The 24408-nt window shown below is 37.0% G+C and overlaps 1 protein-coding gene across 6 annotated transcripts in view; it reads left to right on the top strand.

Moving 5' to 3' along the window:
• LOC115218623 (sulfate transporter) overlaps positions 1–24408 on the top strand; it is a 154409-nt gene that overhangs the window by 105153 nt on the left and 24848 nt on the right. For all 6 annotated transcript variants that reach the window (XM_029788530.2, XM_029788528.2, XM_036508532.1 and 3 more), the window contains 9 exons: positions 205–596; positions 4764–4874; positions 8155–8372; positions 9020–9184; positions 9788–9943; positions 14474–14556; positions 15607–15754; positions 18588–18701; positions 18938–19015. In XM_029788530.2, coding sequence (XP_029644390.1) covers positions 269–596; positions 4764–4874; positions 8155–8372; positions 9020–9184; positions 9788–9943; positions 14474–14556; positions 15607–15754; positions 18588–18701; positions 18938–19015 — 1401 coding nt within the window. In that variant the 5' untranslated portion in view covers positions 205–268. The remainder of the gene's footprint in view (positions 1–204; positions 597–4763; positions 4875–8154; positions 8373–9019; positions 9185–9787; positions 9944–14473; positions 14557–15606; positions 15755–18587; positions 18702–18937; positions 19016–24408) is intronic.

Below are 24408 nucleotides of genomic sequence, written 5' to 3'. Positions count from 1 at the left end.
TAATAATAATAATGATATAATAATAATAATAATAATAATATAATAATAATAATAATAATAATAATAATAATAATGATAATTATAATAATAATAATGATAATAAAAAAAAAATAATAATAATAATGATGATGATAATAATAATAATAATGATAATAATAATAATAATATTAATAACAATAATAATAATTACTATTCTTATTGCAGAGAAGCCTGAAATCAATCCAGAAGAGAAACTCCTCCTACATTCCTTCATTTATAAGCAGCGAAAATGTGTGATTCGAACACGGAACTGAACTCGTTAAAAGTTAACGGAGGCGTGAGCGAACCGAATCCGCTGATAGAAATTCGTCGGCCTGCTTATAACATTATCGGATTCCGGGAAAAATTCCGTAAGTCTAAACCACCCGAGAAGACTTTCAAAGAGTGTGTCGCACAGCAAGTACGAAGTTGCACCAGTTGTTCCAAAGAAAGATGCAAGCAAATCTTAACAGATACATTCCCGTTTCTGAGAATTCTTAAGAAATACAATGTGAAGACGGATTTACCTAACGACCTGGTGTCTGGACTTACAGTGGGTATCATGCAGTTACCTCAGGGTGAGTAGAGACGACGTATTCCTGTTTCTCTGCTCCTCCTCTATCTCCTTTCAAACATCTCTCTATAAATATTGAATGTGTGTCTCTGTATGTAAGCTATATCATCTATCTATCTATCTATCTATCTATCTATCTATCTATCTATCTATCTATCTATCTATCTATCTATCTATCTATCTATCTATCTATCTATCTATCTATCTATCTCCTTTTCTAACCACCCCATAGAACCGCATTCACACTTGTCCCTTAACACCTTCATTCTTTTCTAATCGCCTTTTCTCAGTCATTATTCTTTTATTCTTTTTCCTTTTCTATTATTTTTCGGTAAAGTGTTGGCGTCCGAAACGTCAAAACTCTCTTTCTTAAGCGTTTGGCAACATATTTTAAAACCTATTCCTCACGTGCTGTCTTCTTTTTGTGCTCATTACGTTCTCTCTCTCTCTCTCTTTCTCTCTCTCTCCCTCTCTGTGTATATATATATATTTCGCGGAATTCATGTGGTATTAATATCAATATACAAGAAATGATACGTACCTGTTTGCATTGATAAATATGCTCAGCATTACACAACAGAATTCTAAGTTCACAAATTAATGTAAATAAAGATAGGTCGCCAAATCACCGGAACATCATGGTTACATCAACATTTCAGCACTAAATACACACACAAAATTAAGTTTATATATTTAGAATGTATGGAAGACCACATTGGACAAAATTACAATATATGTACACATATATATTATGTTTTAAATACAAAATATTTTTCTTGTAAATTTTGTATTGTAAACAAGGAAGTTTTCTTGTATATTTTTATCCATTTTTTCTTCACGTTTTCAAATAATTTCCTAGTGGTTTGTTTATATAGTAAATTTGCTAAATCCATTGTTTATCATTCCAAGATCTTTATAGTTTCCTCTCAGGACGAAGTATACTGGCGTCTGTTGCAATCTCTTCTGCTGTAAGTGGAGTCAAAGTGACTGGTGCAGATGTTATCTACGAAATTTGTATTTATATCAATTGGAATATGTATCGAAAGTCAGGCGTGTAGCTTTGTTTATGACTCCTATGCATCGTCTCTGTGCTTATCTAAGCTCTCTGCTCTGTTATGAGTATTGTCCTCATGCTTAATCGTCTTTTTTCCCTTTTTAATGTGGAATTCTGCAGCGTAAAGATGAGTTGTCCACCAACGTTTTCCAATTGAATTTTGATTTGGTTTGTGTGGCGTCGTGTATTACGATGGATAATTAGAACTGCATTTGACTATGAAAAGTTGGATTTGTATGGTCTCATTAGTCATTAGAAGCTTGTTTGCGAGATTGCACGGTGGCGGTTTGTGACTGATAAGAACATTCTTTATCTTAATGTTTTTTTTCGTGTTCATATATAATTAGTGACAATTTACAGTTTGGTATAATGTATAGTGTGTTTTCCATTTTTGTAAAGTTTTGATGACTGGATTTGATTCATAAAGGTGTGGCATTTGTTTTGCTGTAACTGTGTCTGTATTGTTAGATGGCCTAGAATACTTGTTGCTAGTTACTGTTTTATTCAGCGGATTCCTTCATATTCTACGAGATGGATATAAATGTCCTTCTAGGTTAAATATAAGAATATCTTTTATTCAGATCCTTTTAAAAATATAAATGTTGTCCCTGATATTTTATTTGTGGAGAGATATTTGCTATTTCCATGTAAATATATGCTGTTTTTGTGCCTTTCATGCAAAGGGGCGCGATTATCTGTAGATTTTTATTTAAATGTTTCTATCATTCTTCCTTTAATTTCTCGACATCTCGTGCATCCATTACAACGAGTATATCATCCACAGATCTTGCCTCGATACTACTTTCTTAACTATTATGGCCATATTGAAGACAGTACGTGGGCTCTCAGAAAGAATACTTGAAGATTCTGTCTTTCGTTGTATAATTTTCTCTGTGAACAGTGAAAATCTATTTCTGATGTGCAGTAAACAGATAATTCCTCTTCTCTTTGTTAGTTGACTTCGTGTATGGTTTTATTTATTATGTGTTCGTTTGATGATGTTATCTAAATTGTTGAATTATTTTGTGTGCTGCTGGTGAATTTATAAGAGAAATTATTTTTTTCTGAGGTGGAGGAGTTGTTTGTGTAATTTTACTGTTCTGAAGATCTGTGAAAGGGTGAATTCTTCGATATCATTGTGTAAATAAAGTACATCTATTGGGCGGATTATTATTGTTTTGAATTCTTATAGATTTGTTTTTGTCGTTAAATAAATGATTAGTTTTTGCGATGTATTTGTTTTCGGTTTTAGCCTTGGTTACGAACATAGCACTTTTGTCAATCATACATACTGCTATATTGTCGCTATTTTTTTGAAATGATGTAGAGTTTGTTAAGTTTCATGCTTTGTATGTGTTTATTACTGTGTGCACATCAATTTTTATTACATTCACCTCGGAGAATAAAGTGAAGTTCATTGTCCGTTTTTATAATGTGTTATTTTTGTTGTTTTTTTTTTTTTATCTCTGCGATTTTCTAGCTTTGGTAGAGTGACTCGATTTCAGTGGTTTTCAATCACATTGCCACTACCGACAATAAAGAGACGACGCTGCACACCGGCATCACTTCAATCCTAGGTTTAGTAACGCTAATGTTACAAACTGAAAAAAGATTCATGCGAGAAGACAATAAAAAACATAGACGCACGTGCGTACACATCCCTCTCCCTCTCCCTTTCTCCCTCACTTTGCCTATCTCTCCCTCTGTCTCTACGAATGTTCGCCTCTTCATCTCTATCTCTGTCTGCTCTTCTCTATTTTTCTATCTCTGTAATTGTTTGCTTATCTACCGAGAAAGAAAATCTAGAATGTTGCAATCCTTGGGTTAAAAGGATTAGCTGAAGTGTTTAGTGAAGTATTGTGATGGTGAGGAAGAATAAAGGAAGCAAATGTTCCCAGTGGATTTTGGTGGGATTAAGGGTGAAAAAGGAGAGAAAGGCGCTGCTCATTTGCCTGTCAGTAGTTGTTGTAAGTTGATAACATTTTGTTGAACTGCTTCACTGTCCTTGTTGATGTGGTCTCGTGTGTCTACCGCTTGAACTGTCTCATAACTGGACTCAACTATTCACATCACATCAACATGATCAATCTTTCTTTTTACGTCATGGCCACTATTCTCAAACATACATAGGTACCTTGGGTACTTATAAGAGTACTAGAGTAATTAATGATGAGAAATATATGTTTTGTATCTGTTGTGTTCGTAAAGTGCCAAGGGTAATTTTTTGATACGATCCTCCCACGTTGTTTTGATCCAGGAAATGCGTCTGTATGTATAACCTTCGATCAAGTCGATGCAGATGGCCCCACTTGAATAGTTACAAATGGACATCTGCATGAAAAAAGGTTAGCAGAGAACTAATTCCAGAGAGCCAACATTCTAAGAAGGAAGTAACGAACGTGGTGTTTAGTGAAAGGTTTTGACGGGGTGTGGTGGGAATAATAGAGATGACGAGAGAAGGAGGATGGAGTGAATCAGAAGGGGTACGTGACAGCTCCGAAGAGAAAAACCGTTGTAGTCGAGGTTGAAAAGATAAAGCGAAGGGAGAGAGAGAGAGAGTGAGAGAGAGAGAGAGAGAGAGAGGGAGAGAGAGAAGGAGAGAGAGAGAGAGAGAGAGAGAGAGAGAGGTGGTCCTTGTCTCCTGTCTATTTATGGTCAGCCGTTGGCTTCTCAGGGAGAAAATCATCCACCATTTTATTTTTAATCCTGCTAAGTGCCAAGACACCCTCATTCCTCAGTGGTTTAGTCACCGACCACCCGGGGGAGGTTATTCTGAGTTACAGGCTACTAGTATTATGTAGAGTTACACGGTACTAATATTATGCAATATTTTATTTATTCCCTTAAAAACGTCCACGGAAGGGAAGATGTCGCCTATCTTTTCCTTATTAGATCGGGACAAAGAAGGAAACTTCATTAGATTTGCTCGATTTCCTTGAAATATCAGCTAAATCATTCTTGAATCTTGTCATCTCAACATGTGTAAGAAAATATTCATTTTTGGAAGACATTTAACTTGGGACTTCAACGATTTCTATGATTGCCAAAAGATTGCCGATAAATTCAATATCATTAATATATTCACCTTTTTATTCCTCTCCAAATATCAATTAACAGGAATGGCGTACGCGCTTCTGGCTGATCTTCCACCCATTGTTGGTCTCTATGTGTCATTTTTTCCTCTCTTAACGTATTTCTTCTTCGGAACGTCCAGACATGCAGCAATGGGTAAGTTTAAAATTTCGCAAGTTTATTTAATATTTACATACGAATTTATGTATTACTGTTGTGGTTGTTTAGGTTCAGCTCAACTTTGATGACACAAAATTAGGATTAATGGTGTTTTAACCTTTAACTCTAAAACCGGTAGCGTATGGGTTGCGAGCGATTTGGTTGATGTTTCTAGCAAGTCACGTGCCCACATAACGGCTCCCTCATTGGCTCGAAGTTATCCATTTGTATGTCAGAGTTGTGTACAATGTTTATTCAGTTTAATCGATTCTGATGTATTACGCTACGTTCTTTACTTACCTCTGAGAAAAAGCCTCGAACCAGGCGGAATTTGAATTCAGAAAGGGAAATAGCCGAGTCCAAATTAAATACAATAATGTTTTTATCGTTGCTTGATCCCAGGTAAACCCTAATCAATCTGGCCTATGCTCAATCAGCATTAAGCAATCAGTCCTGTGATCAAGGATTTTGCGGCCGTCAGGGTCGGGTGTTATCTTCTATATCCTTGACTACATTGTCCAAAAAGTTCCTTTTTTTAAAAAGATGGTTAGGTGAGAGATATGGTGAGACGATCAGCAAAAATGGTTAGAATGGCAGATAGTTGTCTAACGGTATTTGCTCCGATTCTTTACTTTCTTAGTTCAAATTTTGCTATGGCTAGCTTTGCCTTCCATCCTTCCGGGGTCTATAAATACCAGTCAAGCACCATCATTGATTCGTCTCTCCCTTGCTTCATCTCTTCTCTTTTTCTATTTATTTCGGTCTCTCAGAATTGGGTACAATTCCATGTGACAGGATCGTGGGTGACCAAACAGAAGAAATTGAGGCGGGTTGAGCAAGAGGATAGCAACAGCAGCTTCTTTTTTTTCTATAGTATGCTAGAAAAATTCTTCGGAGAAACCAGAAAATATGGACGGACTGATGTGTTGTTCAGCATGGAATGGGGAAAACACACAAGTGAGAGGAATTGAGGGATAGTTAGCAGCTATTTCTAAAAGGGTGTATAACTCTGCAGTGCTCCAACAATTGGTTCATACACACACACATACAAACATGAATATTATATATATATATATGTGTGTGTATAAAGAGAGAGAGAGAGAGAGAGAGAGGGAGAGAGAGAGAGAGAGAGAGAGAGAGAGAGAGAGAGAGAGAGAGAGAGAGAGAGAGAGAGGGAGATCCAGAGGTTTTCTATTTTTGCAGTAGTATCCATTGTAATAGACAGACGAATCGTATGGGTGTCGGACACCGGGTTCGAGCGCCGGCAGTTTGCATCCGATGGCCGAGACTTGCGTTGGGTTTATTATGAAGACGCTTGCTTGTAAAATGGTTTTAGAAGTCAGGAATAATTTACCGTTGTGTCTGGCCAACCCCGATCGAGCAGACATTCCAGCCGAAACCTCTCGATTTTAAGGGTATTATTTAGAACTAGATTCCCTTGTGTCCCTGTTTGTTTTCAGTGTGTATGCTGCGATTGAAGAGAGATTTGGCTACTATTTCTTGCATGCTCACTGACTACACAGAGACTCTGCTACTGACCCTGACAACTTACCGTTATTTATATCGGTAGCACCATCAAATTGATGAGTGTTCCTTCGTATTTGCGCGTCGAAGTCAAATCGTATGAACAGCTAAAGCAGAGTGGTGTTAATATATCTGTCAAGTACTGGATCTGTTAGTCAGTTTCTAATTTGCACTTTTGTGGACAGGTATGAATATTTATCAGCAAAGACCATAAAGCAGAGAAGGGTTTATTTCACTCAATCTGTGATTCGCTTTCAAATCATGTTCAACGTAATTTAAACAGGGGACAGATTAGCTAAATCGTTAGAGCGTAGAACAAACACCTCTGAAGTATTTATTTCGAATCTTCACTCTCTGAGTTCGAATGAATTGTTCTTGAAATAACTTGATTTATATTCTTAATAAATGCTACCAAGACCTGCGGAAATTCTAGACACAACAAATATTCGTATTTCTATTCTGATGCAAGAATTTACAGATCTTCGAGACCTAGTTTCATTATGTTAGGTATTTCACTTACAGGGTACATTCCAGAAGTTTTCAGACTTTTGCTTCTTAGGAGAGGCAGTTGTAACTGTCCTAGATAATTGTAATTTTATTGTAAACTTAATAAATCTCATTTTAATATATCCCATAGACTGACTTGCCACCTTTTTAAAGGGACGGCTGTGAAAACAATACTTTGAACATATTCTGTTAGACACTGATTATCCCAGCTGACCAATTTGCAGAATGCTGTCGGAACGTTTGAAAGTTTGTTATGCAAAACAGCTTTCTATTAAACTGGGTGTTCTTCAGAAACTTGTGAAATGCCCCAGACTGGTTATGGGTTAACTTGTTTGAGTTAAGCATGTTTTTCGCTGGAACGAAAGGTTCAAGGTCGGTAGAGAGGAGGTGAGAAATGATGTGTGGGAGGAAAAGGAACGTTAGAACATCAGAGCTGGCTGATCTTTCTGGATGAAGGACGTCACTTGTCGATAACGATTATTAATATACTGTTCAGAGTTGGTGTTCATGAAGATTTGAACATGTTCAACATTTTTGCAAAGTTTGTTCCCAGTGACATCTTAATAACCAACCTCTTGACAGGGCTGCGCAACAAAACTATTCCTTACTCTCTCCACAATCCAGACCTTGCTTTCTGACTTTTGGTTGTTTCCCAAACTGAAGAAGAACCTCAGCGGCAGTCGTTTTGAAAATAAAGGGGGATGTGAGAAGGATCCGGACAGCTTCACTTTGGCGGACTCCCATGGACCTCGTCACAAAGTAGCTGGAGCTAGAATTTCCTACTTTGAAATTAATAAATGTCTCTCCTGAAAAGTCTAAAATCTTCTGGAATGTGCTTTTTATGTCTTATATTTCGTCCCAGTCAGACTTATTACATTAAAGATCTCAACCATGCTTTCGATTTCGTTCTATAACCAAGGCTGTTAAAAACGTAACACTCTAGCAAATGTCGTAGCAGGCTGAATAATATCATAAATAATTCCGTTAGACAATCCTGACATTTTGGAAAGGAGAGATGAAAGATGGCCGACAGACGAGTCGTTAAGTAACAACGAAATGTGTCGGTTCGATTCTCATCTTAAGACTCCGAAAAATCTCTTTTGTTATCCAATTACATAATGAAGCTAATTATAAATGGGTAATGATCTCGTATAATTATTTATTGCTAATTACACTGCGTTGGTGTTACTCTTAACTCATTAGCACAATTTATGTGTGTGTAAATCGTGTTTTCTCGCTCTCTTAGGCACAGTGGCTGTGGTGAGCTTGATGATTGGTTCTGTAGTGTCCAACATTGAGTCATCGGAATCCTCTACCTCCGGCGGGGCCTTGAACATTTCACTGACTTCGGAGATGAACACTACAGAACAAGAATACTCAGTCAGTTCAGATGCCTTCGATGAAGTTGTGATGAAGAAAATACAATTGGCTGCCGCGATCACCTTCATGGCTGGAATAGCTCAAGTAGGTTACCTTATTGATTTCTCGTCTTAGAACTTCCTACTCTCTCTCTCTCTCTCTCTCTCTCTCTCTCTCTCTCCCCCATTCTTTCAACTCCTTCTTTCACTTCCTTCTTTTCACTTCTCTTCGCCGTCATCGTTAAAGTGGACTTTTTCATTCTCATTATCGTTGCTGTTATTGTCCTCATCATCACTCGATGATGATGATGATGATGATGATGATGATGATGATGATGATGATTAAGACCACCACCACCTGCGTCTCCGTCAACTCTCGCATGACCTTGATTTGCTTATATTTCATAAATCATGAACTTCGTATAAGATTAGCCTTGTACACACCAGCTTCAGAAACCCTTAACTTCAAATACGATCAACATCACAATCATCAACTTCATATTCTGTCCACTTTATACACCACAAACCAACGTGGTCGTCCTTTCAGAAATAACAGAAAAATGTTTTAAACAGAAGCACACATGATTATAAGCCTGCTTGATCAGTCAGCACGGGGCAATACAGCATAAATATAATTTACTATTAACACCATACGAAGCCATAAATCTCTGGCGCTATTTCATGCCTATTATAACTAAAAATACGAAATTCTTCTTGGATGTTTGATTATTTTCAATCTGGTTTCCGTTTCAGGTGATAATGGGGTTTCTCAGAATGGGCGTGGTTACAACTTACATGTCTGAATGTTTGATCGGTGGATTTACAACTGGTGCAGCCGTACACGTATTTTCAAGCCAAGTGAAGTATGTCTTAGGTCTTAAGATCAAGCGGTTTGGAGGAGTGTTCCAACTGTTATTCGTAAGTATCGTAATCCTCGTGTGGTACTACAATGCTCATCATCAAAAGACTGCATCATACCGCTCTTTCCATGCCATTCATTTCTTCACTTGCAGTCTGATCCATAGTATCATCTGCTTTCTTAGCCGCTACCAATACATTGGACAACCTGGTCGGCATCTAGCTGACTCGAGACACCAGACTCGGCAAAGACACCCCCAGTCTCGGCCCACTTCTGCTCAACTGGTCATCTCTGTCTATGTTCAGATTCCCGTCCCTGTCTGGAGCAGGAATCAATTTTCTCTTCACTCCCTCATCGTCTAAATTCCCCATCTTTTTTCGTTTAAGCCCTTCCTCCGCATGCACTTACATACATCATCCACACACCCCTTACATTCCCGCTGTCCCCTCAACTTCTACTCCACTACACAAACACTTGGCCATTTACCCAACATCACACATACCATTTAGCTTCAAACGGTATATATATATATATATATATATATATATATATATATATAGACACCTACACACACGCACAAGCACGCATGCGCACACAATATGTATAAAGTAATGTTATTGTTCTGCAATGATTAGATGTGTCTTGAACGATTTTCATTTCAGACTTACATTGAAATCTTCAAAAACATTCACAGGACCAACCTAGTCGAGCTGGGAATTTCATGTATTTGTATGGTCATTATATATTTAGTGAAGACCCAGATAAACCAAAGATTCAAAGATCGATTAAAGATCCCAGTTCCTATTGAACTTTTCGTGGTAAGTCAAGTTACAATCAGTTCCTTATATATATATATTCTCTAGCTGATCACTTTTTCTAAGACTCGAATTTCTTTCAAAATTCTTAAGACGAAGGATTGAAGCACTCAAAGTCTACTAAAACATTATGTGTCTGTCTTTAATGCCAAGTATGTCCTCATTTGTTGTTTCATAGTCATGACTGTGATCCCGGAATCAACGGAAACTAAAACTTCTAGTCATTTTAGCAACGATTATATCCAGCCCAATGAAATATATTGTTTTCCATTCAGTTTTTCGAAATTTAACTGTTTTTTTTATTATAAATATTAAATTATTTGCATATGAAATATGAAGTCCGTTTCTATTTTTAGTATCTATTATATAGGAAAATTTTTAAATTCTAAAAACAAATATTCTGAAATAGAATTCTGTTACTAATAAAACGGAATACAATACAAATATGTCCATATACGAAGATGCAGAACCATAGTCTCTCCTTATATTAATTGTAATAATTATTATAATTGATTATTGAATTACAAATGGCGCTGAATTCAGTAATAGAATACAGTAATCCCTCGCTATATTGCGGTTCACCCATCGCGGTTCACCTATCGCGGTTCACCTATTGCAGTTCATCTATCGTGGTTCATATATCGCGGTTCACCTATCGCGATTCACTATCGCGATTCACCTATCACGGTTCACCTATCGTGGTTCACTTACCGCGGTTTACCTATTGCGGTTCATCTATCGCGGTTCACATATCGCGGTTCGCCTATCACGGTTCACCCATCGTGGTTCACCTATCGCGGGGATTTGGAAACGTAACACCCGCGCTAGTCGAAGGATTACTGTAGCAGATTTGATTATGTTAGTTCTCAACTTCAGAAATAAACCAACTTAAATGCGTTGATCAGAAACAAACTGTTCGAAATTAGCTGACATTATTCTTGAACGAAGTCTCTTATGTCAGACTCGCTTGGAATTGTCTCATTAATTAGTTCCATTAATTAATAATGTTAGTTAACCCTTAGCATTTTCTTAATCACATCATGCTGGAAATAATTAAACCGACCTATTTATATTATAAATATTTAGTTATGAAGACACCGACCACATATATTAAGAAGTACGTTAACACACATATCCGGTGGTCAAGAGTTTTGCCATGTAGCAAAGTATTGGCCGGAGTGGTGGAGCAGTTAGAGTGAGAAAGTATATAAATGAGATGAAGTCTTGTACAAAATAATACTAAAGATTACAAAGAAGAAATTCTGCTGTTGCTGAGCCCGAGACCACCCTGATACTATTTAGGCACAGTTTACTCAACACTACGTTATTCAACTACCCTTGTCTAGGTTATGATTTGAGGAATAGCTGACTGGTAAATCTGAGGGTTCGAAATATCACGTCTTCCATTGTGTGTAATGCGGTACATGGGACTTTAAAAGAAGCGGAACACAATGTTGAAATGAACATTAGAAATGTGCTTTATGTATCCAAGGAAAAGCTTTAAAGAAGAAGCTGCGTAGGTGATAGGGTGTATCGTTGTGGTGTAAGGAAAGGGGGCGACGAAGAGAAATATGATGTAGAAAGAAACATTAAAAATGGAATCGGGAGTTCAAGGATTCAATAGAAAAACAACTACTCAAATTTCTGATAATTTAAAACTAAAAGATTGGTCAGGAGTAATAAGAATATTTCAGAAACTGTTAAAAGATAGAACAATTAGCAGGAGTGATGACGCTGAACATAATTGGAGCTATTGTAAACGAGACATTAACCAGAAATATGATATGTTGAGAAACTATTGGAGATAAATCGGGGGGAAAAAACAATACGAAATTGGAAATAGTGTATTTGACGAGATGGCGATGGCTTTCTTCCATTAATTTGCTCATTTATCATACGAAACAACGAATTTTAAAAAATCAATATTTGTTGACATATGAAAGGTGCGTTGCGTTACTGTTGCCATTGTAACAAGACTATCTCGAATGTTGCGAGAACAGTAATATATGCAGCTACATGGGATATAACCAGGAGAGGTGATGGATGAAAAATGTCAGACTTTATGTTCCCATGAACGGCGACAAACCGAATCGTTAATCAGTGTTTCGTTTTTTTTTATGTATATTATTTTATATTATCAGGGCAAATGGATATTAGAAGTAGAGCACTTGATAATGTCTTGTAATATTTAGAAATATGAAGGCGGTGAGCTGGTAGAATCGTAGGCACGCCGAGCAACATTTCGTCCCTCAACGTTCTGAGTTCAAATTCTACCGAGGTCGACTTTGCCTTTCATACTTTCGAGGTCGATAGAATAACTGTTGCAAAGGTTTACGATAGTCAACCCAGGCCATTCTCAAATGTGTTCTTCGTTTACAATCTTGCATTACCATTTTGTCTATCAATAATTGATCTTTGGTACCTCTGCATCTCTAATATGTCGTTCTCATCAAGAAATTTGTACAGTTCTGCAATTCCTCCTGACAGTAAGTTCCACATTAATGGGAGGCAAGAATTATTATTATTATTATTATTATTATTATTATTATTATTATTATATTATTATTATTATTTTATTATTATAGCGTAGACGTAGAGTAGACGAATATGTAGAACCGCACCAGGACACTTCATCGTCGTTCTTTCCGATATTCTGTTTTTAAAGTAACATTATTTTTGATAAAATATAATTCAGGCTTAATTGAATTAACTTTCTTTTTATGCAAAAAGTTGAGTAAATTTACGAATTCGGTGAAGAAGGGTCTGGCATCGAATGCAGATAAGGAATTTATTTTGACGCTTGTTAGTAAAACTTTTTCCGCCCAAATTCACGTGATCCCAAATACATCCACCCGTGACAATCGCCAACCTCATGGGGTACTTCGCAGAGGAAATGGGAAGTAAACGTAGCTTTCGTGGAACTCTGATTAATCTGTATCAATAGGGAATATTTTGACAGGGTTTAACATCGCTGTTAAGCAGCCGCCATGAAAGCAGTCGGGTTTGGACTCATTTTCGAAGCTGAATCACAGAAATACAAAATGGCAATTGCTCGGGGGACAAAATGAATTATCACCTCTAGGAACCATTTTATGTCACTCGCTCTGTCTATCAAAGATGTCTTCTCTCACCTTTTCTGTGAGTGTGCTGGCTTTCGAGCCATTTCTGCAGAAACTAGAACTGTTGAGGGGCATCAGTTTTTGAACTGAGATGCGAGAGAGCTTTGATGGCAGATGCGGATGACGTCATAGTAATGATGTTTAGTATTACGTAAGTGTAGGTTGTTGGCGCCTTTCTAAAAGAATACGGAGCAGTCAGTGAGAATGTGGGGCGGCACATAGAGAGGCACACTGTAGAATAGCGTCGTGGATCTCTGGTCAGTTGCACCGGTGAACCCACTTGCTGTTAGGTTCTATCCAGATATCCAAGTGAACTTGGATGTGGTTAGAGGGGCTCACCCTATCCAAAAACAGGTCGTGACGAAGCTACTGTTGAAAGGTTGGGCAGAACTGGTCAATACCCGCATTGCGTCCGGCATAGTTTCTTGCCTGTTGGTCGTTCCCGTTTGACCAGTTTGGTGCATCTGCTCTTCTACTTCATAGAAGGATGCATTCAACTAACCGGGTGGTGCCTCTGACTGAAACACTTTCTGTAAGGCGAGCTCGGCATGCTGTGACTGTTGATGTGCGAACACACGCTGACGCTGACGCTACGTACAGTATTTCCCGAACAGTAAGCGTGTGTGGTCTCTGACAGTACGGCACATATTTCTGCGACTCGTCAGTTTGAAGATGCTGTAGTCCTAAGTCAAGGATAAATACATTCTGGGGACTTGTCACCTGGAAAGACATCAGACATTCACCAGAAAGACAAATGGGTTTGTCGGAAGTTCCACGACAGGAAAGATGACGACGCTCTCGGGGAAACACTGCACGCCGACGAGGACGAAATAGCTGCTCTATTCAGACTGGTCACTACTAAGAATCATTTTCAGGAATTCTATTTCGTGTATCGACACCGAAGCGTACAACCGGTTCGAGACCAACACTGAAATACTGTCCGACAGGATTGTCTGTGATGCACACAAATGAACGAAACCAATCAGCGCGTCATGTTTCAGTGTCAGGGTATTGCAAACGTATTCATTTGTGTCGTGTGGGACGGATCCAGTTATCCGCCGAGCCCCTCATGAAAGTGACCTCGCCTCCTTAAATCGGAAAGCAGTTTTCCAATGTCTTTTAGCAATGGAATAAGTGGTTTCATGGTAGACGAAGAACTTACAGACATACAAGTAATTATGTAATTAATGTATATGCTCTATGGTACCTTACAAGGCTGTCTGCCGAGGTGGACTTTGGCTTTCATCACAGAAAGTTCGTTCAAAGTGCCTGTATAACTGCTGCTTACACTCTAGATAATACTGTTGGCTAATCACTAATAGTTTTCTTTTCCATTGTGGTTATTTAGGATGTTGAGCACACGAAATGTACTTAAACGCATCGTTTATTATTAAAATATTTTTATTAATTATAGGTCGTCACGGGCACACTTATATCGCATTACGTCCGTTTGAAAGAAAAGTTTGGCATCAGAACAGTCGGCAAAATACCAGCTGGGTAAGCTGCAATTATTATTATTATTATTATTATATTATTATTATTATTATTATTATTATTATGATATGTTTGACTTTTGCTTTACATTTGCACAAGATGGCTCCAAGTCTCCCCAGAAACCTCAAAAGACAACAGGTTTGAAGTTCGTGTTGGTGTTATGCCTAGGGTGCCATACATTTGGTTTTGTATTTAGTGTTGTACTAGTGAATGCCTAAAAAACCATACGAAAATTATGTTTGTCTTAAAACTTGAGATTACATAGAAAGTATTTTGCGTAGGATATGAGCAGTTCCCATGAGCACTATCTTTTGAATTTCTGCCATTTTTGGGTTTCCTGGTATCTGAGTTAGGTAGCAATCAGCCCCTTTTGCTATTATTCCCAGGGCATCTATGACAACAGGTACTGTTTTAGTCTTCAGGGTCCACATTTTGCTGATTTCTATTTCCAGATCTTTATATTTGCTCAGTTTCTGGTAGGTCTTGACAGATACGTTGCAGAATGTAGGATGGTCCTTTTTCTGCAGGTCTCAATTTCAATATCTCTCAGTATTTTAAGCAGCATTGGTGCCAAGTGCACCAATTACCAAAGCAATATTTTTCCTCTTTGTCTGCCGAGATCCTGATATCTCTCTATTTTACTAATTTCTTTCCGATCACTTCTGTTATCATAGAGAATTATAAAGTTTACGATCTTACACTGTTTGTTTATCCAGTCCTCAATAGTCACATCTGGTCTTCTTGCCTCAATAATTTGGTCAGTGTTTATAGTTGGGAATTCTTATTTTCTTTCACAGCCTCTGCTTCGTTTCATCCTCCTTTCCCTTTACTTCAAAGCCACACATTCGGCAGACATCCCCGGTCTCTCTCGCTCTCATACATACACACAACTCACATAGTTATAGATGTACCTGTATGCTTATGTGCATATCTGTGTGTGTGTGTGTGTGTGTGTTGTGTGTGTGTGTGTGCGTGCGTGTGTTATAGATATGCGTATGTAGCTCATCTGCTAATATATGTATAACATTGTAAATCCAACCATTTCTTTCTCAGCCTTCCGCCGCCCAAAGTTCCGGATTTTGTATCAGCCCAAGGATACGTCGGTGATGCCATTGTTATCGGAATCGTTGCCTTTGCTCAGTCTGTTTCCCTGGCCAGTTTAATGGCGAAGAAACACAATTACGATATCGACTCGAATAAGGTAAGACATAATTCTTTTATCCTTTTATTCTTTTACACGTTTCAGTCATTCAACTGTGGCCATACTGGAGCACCGCCTTAAAAGGGTTTTAGTCGAAGAAATCGACCCCAGGACTTATTCTTTGCAAGCCTATTACTTATTCTATCGGTCTCTTTTTCCGAACTGCTAAGTTACGGGTTTATAAGCACACCAACATCGGTTGACAAGCAATGGTGAGAGGACAAACACAGACACAAAGACACACACACGCACAAAAATATTTATACACACACACACACATATATATACGACGGATTTCTTTCAGTTTCCACTCACAAGGCTTTGGTTGGTCCGAGGGTATATTAGAAGGCACTTGCCCAAGGTGTCACGCTGTGGCACTGAACCCACACAGCCACGCCTACGCTTATTAGCTTTGATACACAACCGTTTGAAATAGTAATTGTAATTGTTTAAAACGTCTCAGTTGCTAACATTCCTTCATTCTGTGATAATCCAAGAAAGAAGCCATTCTAAAATGAAAACAAAATCATAGAACGAAGTTACTGGATTCTACAAGATATCTGAGATCCCACTGTTTGGTCGGTAAGAAATAAGCAGGGGAGGAATAGATAGCTGAAGAGGACCCTGCGCAGCAGAGTCGTAGGGGCTGTTATTTTGCCACGGCTTCATCATTCGCCAATTCGTCTTCTTTCATAAGAAATTTACTGTCCTTGAAACGGACACTTCGTCTTCGTAGTCTCAGTTCCCATTTGTAGTAGTAGTAGTAGTAGTAGTAGTAGTAGATAGAAAGAGAGAGAGAGAGAGAGGAGAGAGAGAGAGAGAGAGACGGACGGACAGAGAAAGGGAGAGAGAATGAAAGCAATAGAATAAGAGAGTTGAAGAATTTGATAATAGAAAACTTCAGCGCCTTGGTTCAAAATGGAAATTCCCTCTTCATTTTAGGGGAGACTAAGGAAAATAAGAACCAATGATCACATTTAGCTGGTCTTTGAGTTAGTGAAATTGAACTTAACCCTTTTATAAGCTCAGAGAATTCATGAGGGAAGGAGTGAACATATTTCTCTTCCGTCGCTGTAGATTTCAGCGTGTATGAGTCAAACATCTACCCTCACAGATAACGGGTGGGTGAACCGCATAGGGTATTGCTATGTATATACAAAGGAGCTCAATCCAACGCAGAAATATAAAGTCGAACTCAAGACTTAACATTTTCAAATTTTATGATATTGTAATACATGATATTAGTTCAAATAACAGAGTTATCGTACTTCATGCGTCTGTTTGGATTGAAGGATGTTTTGTCCTGATCTGCAGGAAGAAAATGTGCCTGTGTGCAAGGTAAGTGAACCGTGCAAGAGAAATAATTGGAAATATTAGCTATTCAAAATCTTCATTACAAGGAAAAGAAAATAGAATCAAAAGAAACAACAAAAGATGTAATTCTTCAGAGAGAAGTCGCAGGGTTTAACAGTTTATGGGTTGAGAATTATACAGCAAAGATGTAGAAGTATCTGCAAAAACTTAAATATATTTTTCTTTTGTTTAATGCAGGCGAGTCTTCGTCTTTCGAAAGCATTAATTTAATTACCACGAGATAATATCCCCGTTTAAATTAGGTTAACTGAAAATGAATTTAAGATGCACCTTTATCCAGTTTTTCAAGCAATCAGATAAAAGATTTTAGAAAATTTTGCCCAAGTACATTTGGTATTTGAAAGAGTCAAGTCCAACTAGCTTAAATCTTGGAGGAAGCTGCACCGTATACACATGGATCGTTCCGTTAAAATTTCCCTGTAAACTGTATTTTAGGGATTTCTTGATTTTATTTTAAAATTTGCGTACATTATATAAAATAACCGAATCTATTACAGCACCTTTTGTGAATCCTTACTTTATGATAATCTAACGGTTAGGCCCTTCGATTTCTCGCTGAAAAATTGACTCTTTCTCCTCCAGTTTTTGACGCCATCATTGCCTGCTGAGATCAAAGATTTTAAATACATTATTTGTATAATACTAATTCTTCGAATTATTTCCATTGTACAATTCACATATCTGACACATGCAAAAACATAAGAAGAATTTTGTTCTCATTTCTTTATTTTAAAATCCTTTTCCTTTTTGTTTATGCCAAATAATTCTGCCTTTTTTTAATTAGTTTTCTTCTTTTTATTGCTTTACGTATCAACAAATAAACACTTTGGTCATAGGACGGAAGAAAGTCAAACAACAGCGGCGCAGGCGTGGCTGTGTGCTAAGAAGTTTCTTTCCCAACTCACACATTCATGTATTTATGGGTCTACTTTTGTGCTTGTCTTCCACAGCCGCTTGACATTCAGTTTTTGTTTATTTGCATCTCAGTTATCCAGTGGTTCGGCAAAAGAAAACCCCGATAGAGTAAATACCAGGCTTAAACATAGGTAATGTGTTTAATTAGTTTGACTAAAACCGTTCAAGGCACTGCTCTAGCGTGGCCGTAGTCCCAAACTGAAAGATAAAAAGTAATTATGCTACGAAGGAAAATACCTCGGGTAGGGAGAGTTGGGTATGTCAGAAGCACACGCCTTAGGGTTCCACTTATGTAATGGGATTAGTTTGAAAACTTTGATTAACTCAGATTACCTTCGCAATCAACCGACAAAACCTCCCTCTGGACGTATTTCAAACCTAAAAACAAAATGCGGATATGAAAAGTCCAATTATTTCAACCGGCCGTTGACATTTTTTTTAGGATGATGCAGATAGGAGTGACCGTTGTGTGTGTGATATCAATCAGTGATGGAGATAATGGGGAGGTTTCTGACCCTACAACTTGCGCTCTGTTCTTTTGTAGGAAATGAAAGCCTACGGCTACGGAAACATCGTTGGCTCCTTCTTCTCGTGTTATCCATTTGCTGCATCGGTATCTCGTACATCCGTACAAGACTCGGCTGGAGGAAGGACTCAGGTAGGGATACCAATATGCTGCTTTCTCTCTCTCCCTTCCTTCTTCTATCTGTCTATCTATCTATCTGTCTGTCTCTTTTTCTCTCTATATTTTCTTTGTAGTATAACATCCTTCCATCCATCCATCCATCCATCAAGTCAGCCAGCCATTTTTCTGCTAGAACATCATTATCACCACCACCGCCACCCTCCTCCTCCTTCTTATCCTCATCATTTCTCCTTTGTCTTCTCTTCCAGGTGGCCAGTCTGTTCTCCTGTGTCCTCGTACTAATCGTTATAATCGTAATTGGACCTTTGTTCAGAGACCTTCCAAACGTAAGTACCCTTGCTTCATTTCCATTGCTTTCGACTCTTGTATATATGCCCAGTGCACTATTTTAAACATCTCCACACACTTGATATAGTAAAATAAAACCGAGTTAAACTAAACGGAAAAGAGATAGACAAAGCAAAATCCCAACAATGGTTGAGAATCTCAGGACTGAAAAGCAGAGACTGAAGGGATTTTAATTGCAGCACCAGACCAAAGCCACCCCACTAGAAATTACCAAAAACATGTAATAAAGAGAAATACAAGTAACTGCAGAATATGTAGAGATGGAAAACCATATTGTAGCTGGCTGCCCATATATGTGTGTATATATGTATATATATATTATATATATAAATTTCGATATATATATATATATATATATATATATGTGTGTGTGTGTGTGTGTGTGTGTGTATATATGTATATATATATGTATATATATATATATGTATATATATATATATATGTATATATATATATATATATATATATATATATGCGCTCGCGAGTGTGTATGCGTATATATAATATATATATATATATGCATATGTATATATTGGTTTTGTGTTTAAACCTTAAACTGCATGACAATCAGTAATAAGAACTTCGCGTGTATTTCCATTCGTGTATTGTAATTGTAAGCCATGTTATTAAATCCAAGTTTAAGATTAACACAGAGTATATGAAGAAAACAAAAGGGAGAAATTTGTTTTCATAAGATATTTAGTTACATCATCTTACACACATTTCATTAACAACGTGGTTGTCAAATTGTCAGAGACGTGTAACATTTATAAGTAACACTACTGGACTGAAAAGGCGGTGGGATACATAATCGTAGAGATCGCTAGTGACAGTACTAGAAGCGGTTGAAAGGATGCTACAAAGTTGTCGGATTGTAATGTTGGGCGGGTTTAATGAAGATAGAAAAGAATAGGGGAAGACAGACAGCAGGAATAATGTTTTTCGAATGTGTATCAGATTTATACGTTTGTGCAACTTTCCATACATTTACATACAAACATTGATACATACAGCCTCATATGTACAATTATACACTCATAGATTCATAAAGATACGCAGGCATGCATCCATCCATCCTTCTATCCATACATACTTACATACATACATACATACATACATACATACATATATGCATACATGTTGGTTTCTGTATAATGTCTGCTTCAGTCTAATGTGCGAAATCCTGTTATTTAATTCCGGTAATTGAAGTGTTAATTTAGCGCTCCTATTTCGTGGATAAAATATTTCGGACTAATTAACTGGGCTTCGCGAATTCACTTATCTAGGGCTATTATGATAAGGCTGGAAAGGTTTGAAAAGTTTATGTTTACAAGAAAAAGTAGAATTGTTTCTACGACTCATCAATATTTTGTGTCTGATAAGTCCTTCTGTTGTGCAAAGTGTACACTTTTCTATTTCAAGTCTATGTATGAGCTGTTGCAATGATGCACCATTGAAATTTAAAACCAATATCTTTGTGTTTTAGGTCCCAAATGCATTCTGCTAGCGAAGTTACCTTACATAATTTTATGTTACTGAAAGTATGTCGATGGATCGTATATCGGCGCTTAAATGTATTTGATGTAGAACTGATGTATTATGTATGTTACTATATTACATTTATGTAATATCTATATTAGTATATTATATTTATATATTATACTGCTTAATAGGGACCTAAATTAAAGGCGGAAATCAGTGGTTATTATACAGTTACAGGTGCGTGAGTAATCGGCTGATATTTTATGGGGTTTGGATTAGTTGAATCTTTTGCTATTGCTTACACGCATACGTACATACACACACACACACACACGCGCACACACACGCACACACACGTACACACAAATACACTCACACCAAGCACTAACACTTACACGTGCTCACACACATACACATATAATAATAAAGATACAGGTATAATAGGACCATAAAAAACGGTGCATTTAAAAGAAATAAACTTGAATTAATGTTAAATAAAGCACTGGCATAACATACATTCATATACTTGAACTAACCTTTCATAATAAGATTGTTAAAATCTTAATAATGAAAATACTGTGAAGAATCGGATCCAAAGAGAATTTGATATGAGGGTTTGTTTCATGTAAATTGTTTAAGGCCAATAAAAACAATACTTTATTTCGAAATTGTTGAATACTTAATCCCCGTTGAGCTTATGCCATAAAAATGACAGAGACCCACTCATATGCTGCAAGTTATTTGTATTCAAGGCTTACGAAGTGGACTGCGGAAAAGCCTGTGGAGATACACCATCCAGAGTTTTGTTTCTTTGATTCGTATGAGAATGATATTACCTAGGAAATGTCTTGAAAACTTTAGCCATAAAAGAAGGGAATGTGGCCTCCTTTTGTCACTTCTAGCATTAAGTGCATGACAAAAGGCACATAATATATATATATATATATATATATAATATATATATATATATATATATTATGTGCCTTTTGTCATGCACTTAATGCTAGAAGTGACAAAAGGAGGCCACATTCCCTTCTTTTATGGCTAAAGTTTTCAAGACATTTCCTAGGTAATATCATTCTCATATATATATATATATATATATATATATATATATATATATATATATATACGTGTGTGTGTGTGTGTAAGTAGAAGTGCATGGTTGAGTGCGCTTGTGTATTACGACCTTAATATTCGTATTCATGGTTCTACCGCCGAAGTGAAGCAGCTTACCCCTAACTGGGTTTATTTATGAAGTTATGTCCTTCAAAATATTTTAAAGAATTTTCTACACACAGGCGCAGGAGTGGTTGCGTAGACATAAAATTTGTTTTCCTACCACATGGTTCCAGGTTCAGTCCCGATGTGTGCTACCTAGGTCAAATCTTTTCTACCAGATTCTTGTGAGTGGACTTGGTAGATGAAAACTGAAAGAAGCCCGTCGTATATATGCGTATATGCGCGTGAGTGAATGTGTGCGTGTGTGTGTGTGTGTATGTGTGTGTGTGCGTTGCTCTCTGTTTTTGTCCTCCGTCACTGTTTGACAACCGGTGTTTGTAGGTTCACGTCTCCGTAAATTAAAGATCAGCAAAAGAGAGCGACAAGTTAAGTAGCAGGAACCAAAAGGTACCGGGTGAATTCATTTGCCTAAAATTCTTCAAAGTGGTGGCCCTGTGTGGCCGTAGTCTAACGACTGAGATGAATGAAAGGTCAAAGATAAGAGACATATCGTTATGTCTGTTAAAGGATTTCCTCTGACGATCGCTTGTTATTTGTAAAGTATGAAACTTAAAGTTAGGATGTAGTGTCCTTAACAGACTATATCATATATACGCCGTCATAAATGCACATAAATACACACACTTATCTCTCTCGCTCCTTCTCTGTCTGTTTATATACATACATACATACGTACTCGCACACACACATACATATTTATGTGTCTGTATATACGATTGTATTTGAAATATTACGTAAAATGCAACGTACAAATATTATAGATTTACAGTTAATTTTGTTTAAATGAAATAAAAACTCCAGACAGCAATTTGTTTTAGTTTTTCTTTTGTGCGTGAGTTTTGCAGTTCAAACGATATCTCGTCATAAAAAAATGATGGCTTTTGCAAAGTTTTCGAAGTTTCAAAGAATAGTCAAACACTTGAAACATAACGAAAGCCAAGATGCTCTCAGAATGTCATTCCGCCGCTAAAAATATCTCTTTATATGGAAGATCGATAAAAGATATTGTAAAATAACCTACTGTCTGTCGTTGCTCTAATTTCATTGGAACATATTTAACGGTAAATCTATATCACCCGTACATTTCAAGAATTGTTTCACGTTTTTACTTGGCAAAGCAATGACAAGAGAGAGGGGGAGAGAGAGAGACAGAGGTGGGTAGGAAGAAAGGGAGAGAGAGAGAGAGAGAGAGAGCGAGACGGAGGGGGGTAGGAAGAAAGGGAGAAAGAGAGGGAGAGAGGGTGATAGACAGAAAAAGAAAGGTAGAAATGGAAGAGGAAATGAATAATAAAATCATTTTCTACAGTTAACTCACATGGCCACCTCTTCGAGTTGTAAGTGTGAGTGGTACTCAATACCTAACAAGATGACGTCATTTACTAAAGCAGAAGTTGACTTGTGTTAGAGAGAGAGAGAGAGAGAGAGAGAGAGAGAGGGGTGGAGGGAACCAGAGAAAGAGAGAGAGGGGAAGAGGGAGGGAGAGAAAGAGAGAGACAACAGAGCTTGGAGACATTGTTAGTGGCGACAAAATGTCATTATGAGGAGACGTCTAATGTTTCGTTAGATTTGAAGTTTCTTTGAGATTATTCTTTGAAACTTTTAAGAGTTTGAAAACACCAATTTTTCATGTCGAGATATCGTTTGAACCGTTCGAAATTTAATATAGAAGATCAATATTATAAATTGTAAGAAAAAAAATGTTGTCTAGCGTTCTTATTTCAATTATATTCACAGATACACAAATACAGACAGATACAAACACATACAGACAACCCCCCCCCCCAACACACCTGTATGTATGTAGGTATATATATATATATATATATATAATATATATATATATATACACACACACACACACACATATATATATATATATATATACATATATACATATATGTATGTATGTATGTATGTATGTATGTATGTATGTATTTATGTATGTATGTGTATAGATCAAATATTGTCTGATCAATCGTACATGTACGTGTATTAAACTCCAAGTAGCAAGGAATTAAATCATCGGCAGATTGCAATCATACATAATACACATATAAAAATATACACGCGCGAACACACACATACACATATATACACGCACACGCATGTATACACAGATTCAAAAAATATATTATGCATCTATCCACTAATCCGTCCTTCTATATATTTACACACACACATACGTACATACATACATACATACATACATGCATAAATATACACACACATACATACATATACACACATACGTACGTACATGCATACATAAATACGCTCTTAAAAATCTACGATTCAAAGATCTCGAACAGCTTGAGGTTTCAACGAAGAAAACTGACTGTAGCTAATATTGTCTTTAGAAATACCATTTGTAAATGGTACAAAATATTGCAAGACACTCTGAAAGTCAACATGTTCTCTTTACCGTTTTTGTTACACTTATTCCACGGATGAAACATAATCTCTTACATCCATACTTTTTTCTTTTTATAGATGTATTCGAAATTTATTCTTTCCGTTTATTTATTTCCCATGTATGCTGACCACAGATTCAACTTATTACTAATTTGCTACAGAGCACTGTCAGTAAATAAATGCTTCGAACGGACGAATTAAGATGCACTTAGGAAAAGGATGCTTGTCTCGCTAC

Source organism: Octopus sinensis, linkage group LG13 (genome assembly GCF_006345805.1).
Source record: "Octopus sinensis linkage group LG13, ASM634580v1, whole genome shotgun sequence".
Lineage (NCBI taxonomy): Eukaryota > Metazoa > Mollusca > Cephalopoda > Octopoda > Octopodidae > Octopus > Octopus sinensis.
Note: the sequence above shows the minus strand (reverse complement) of the source record. Positions and strands in the feature narration are given on the sequence as shown.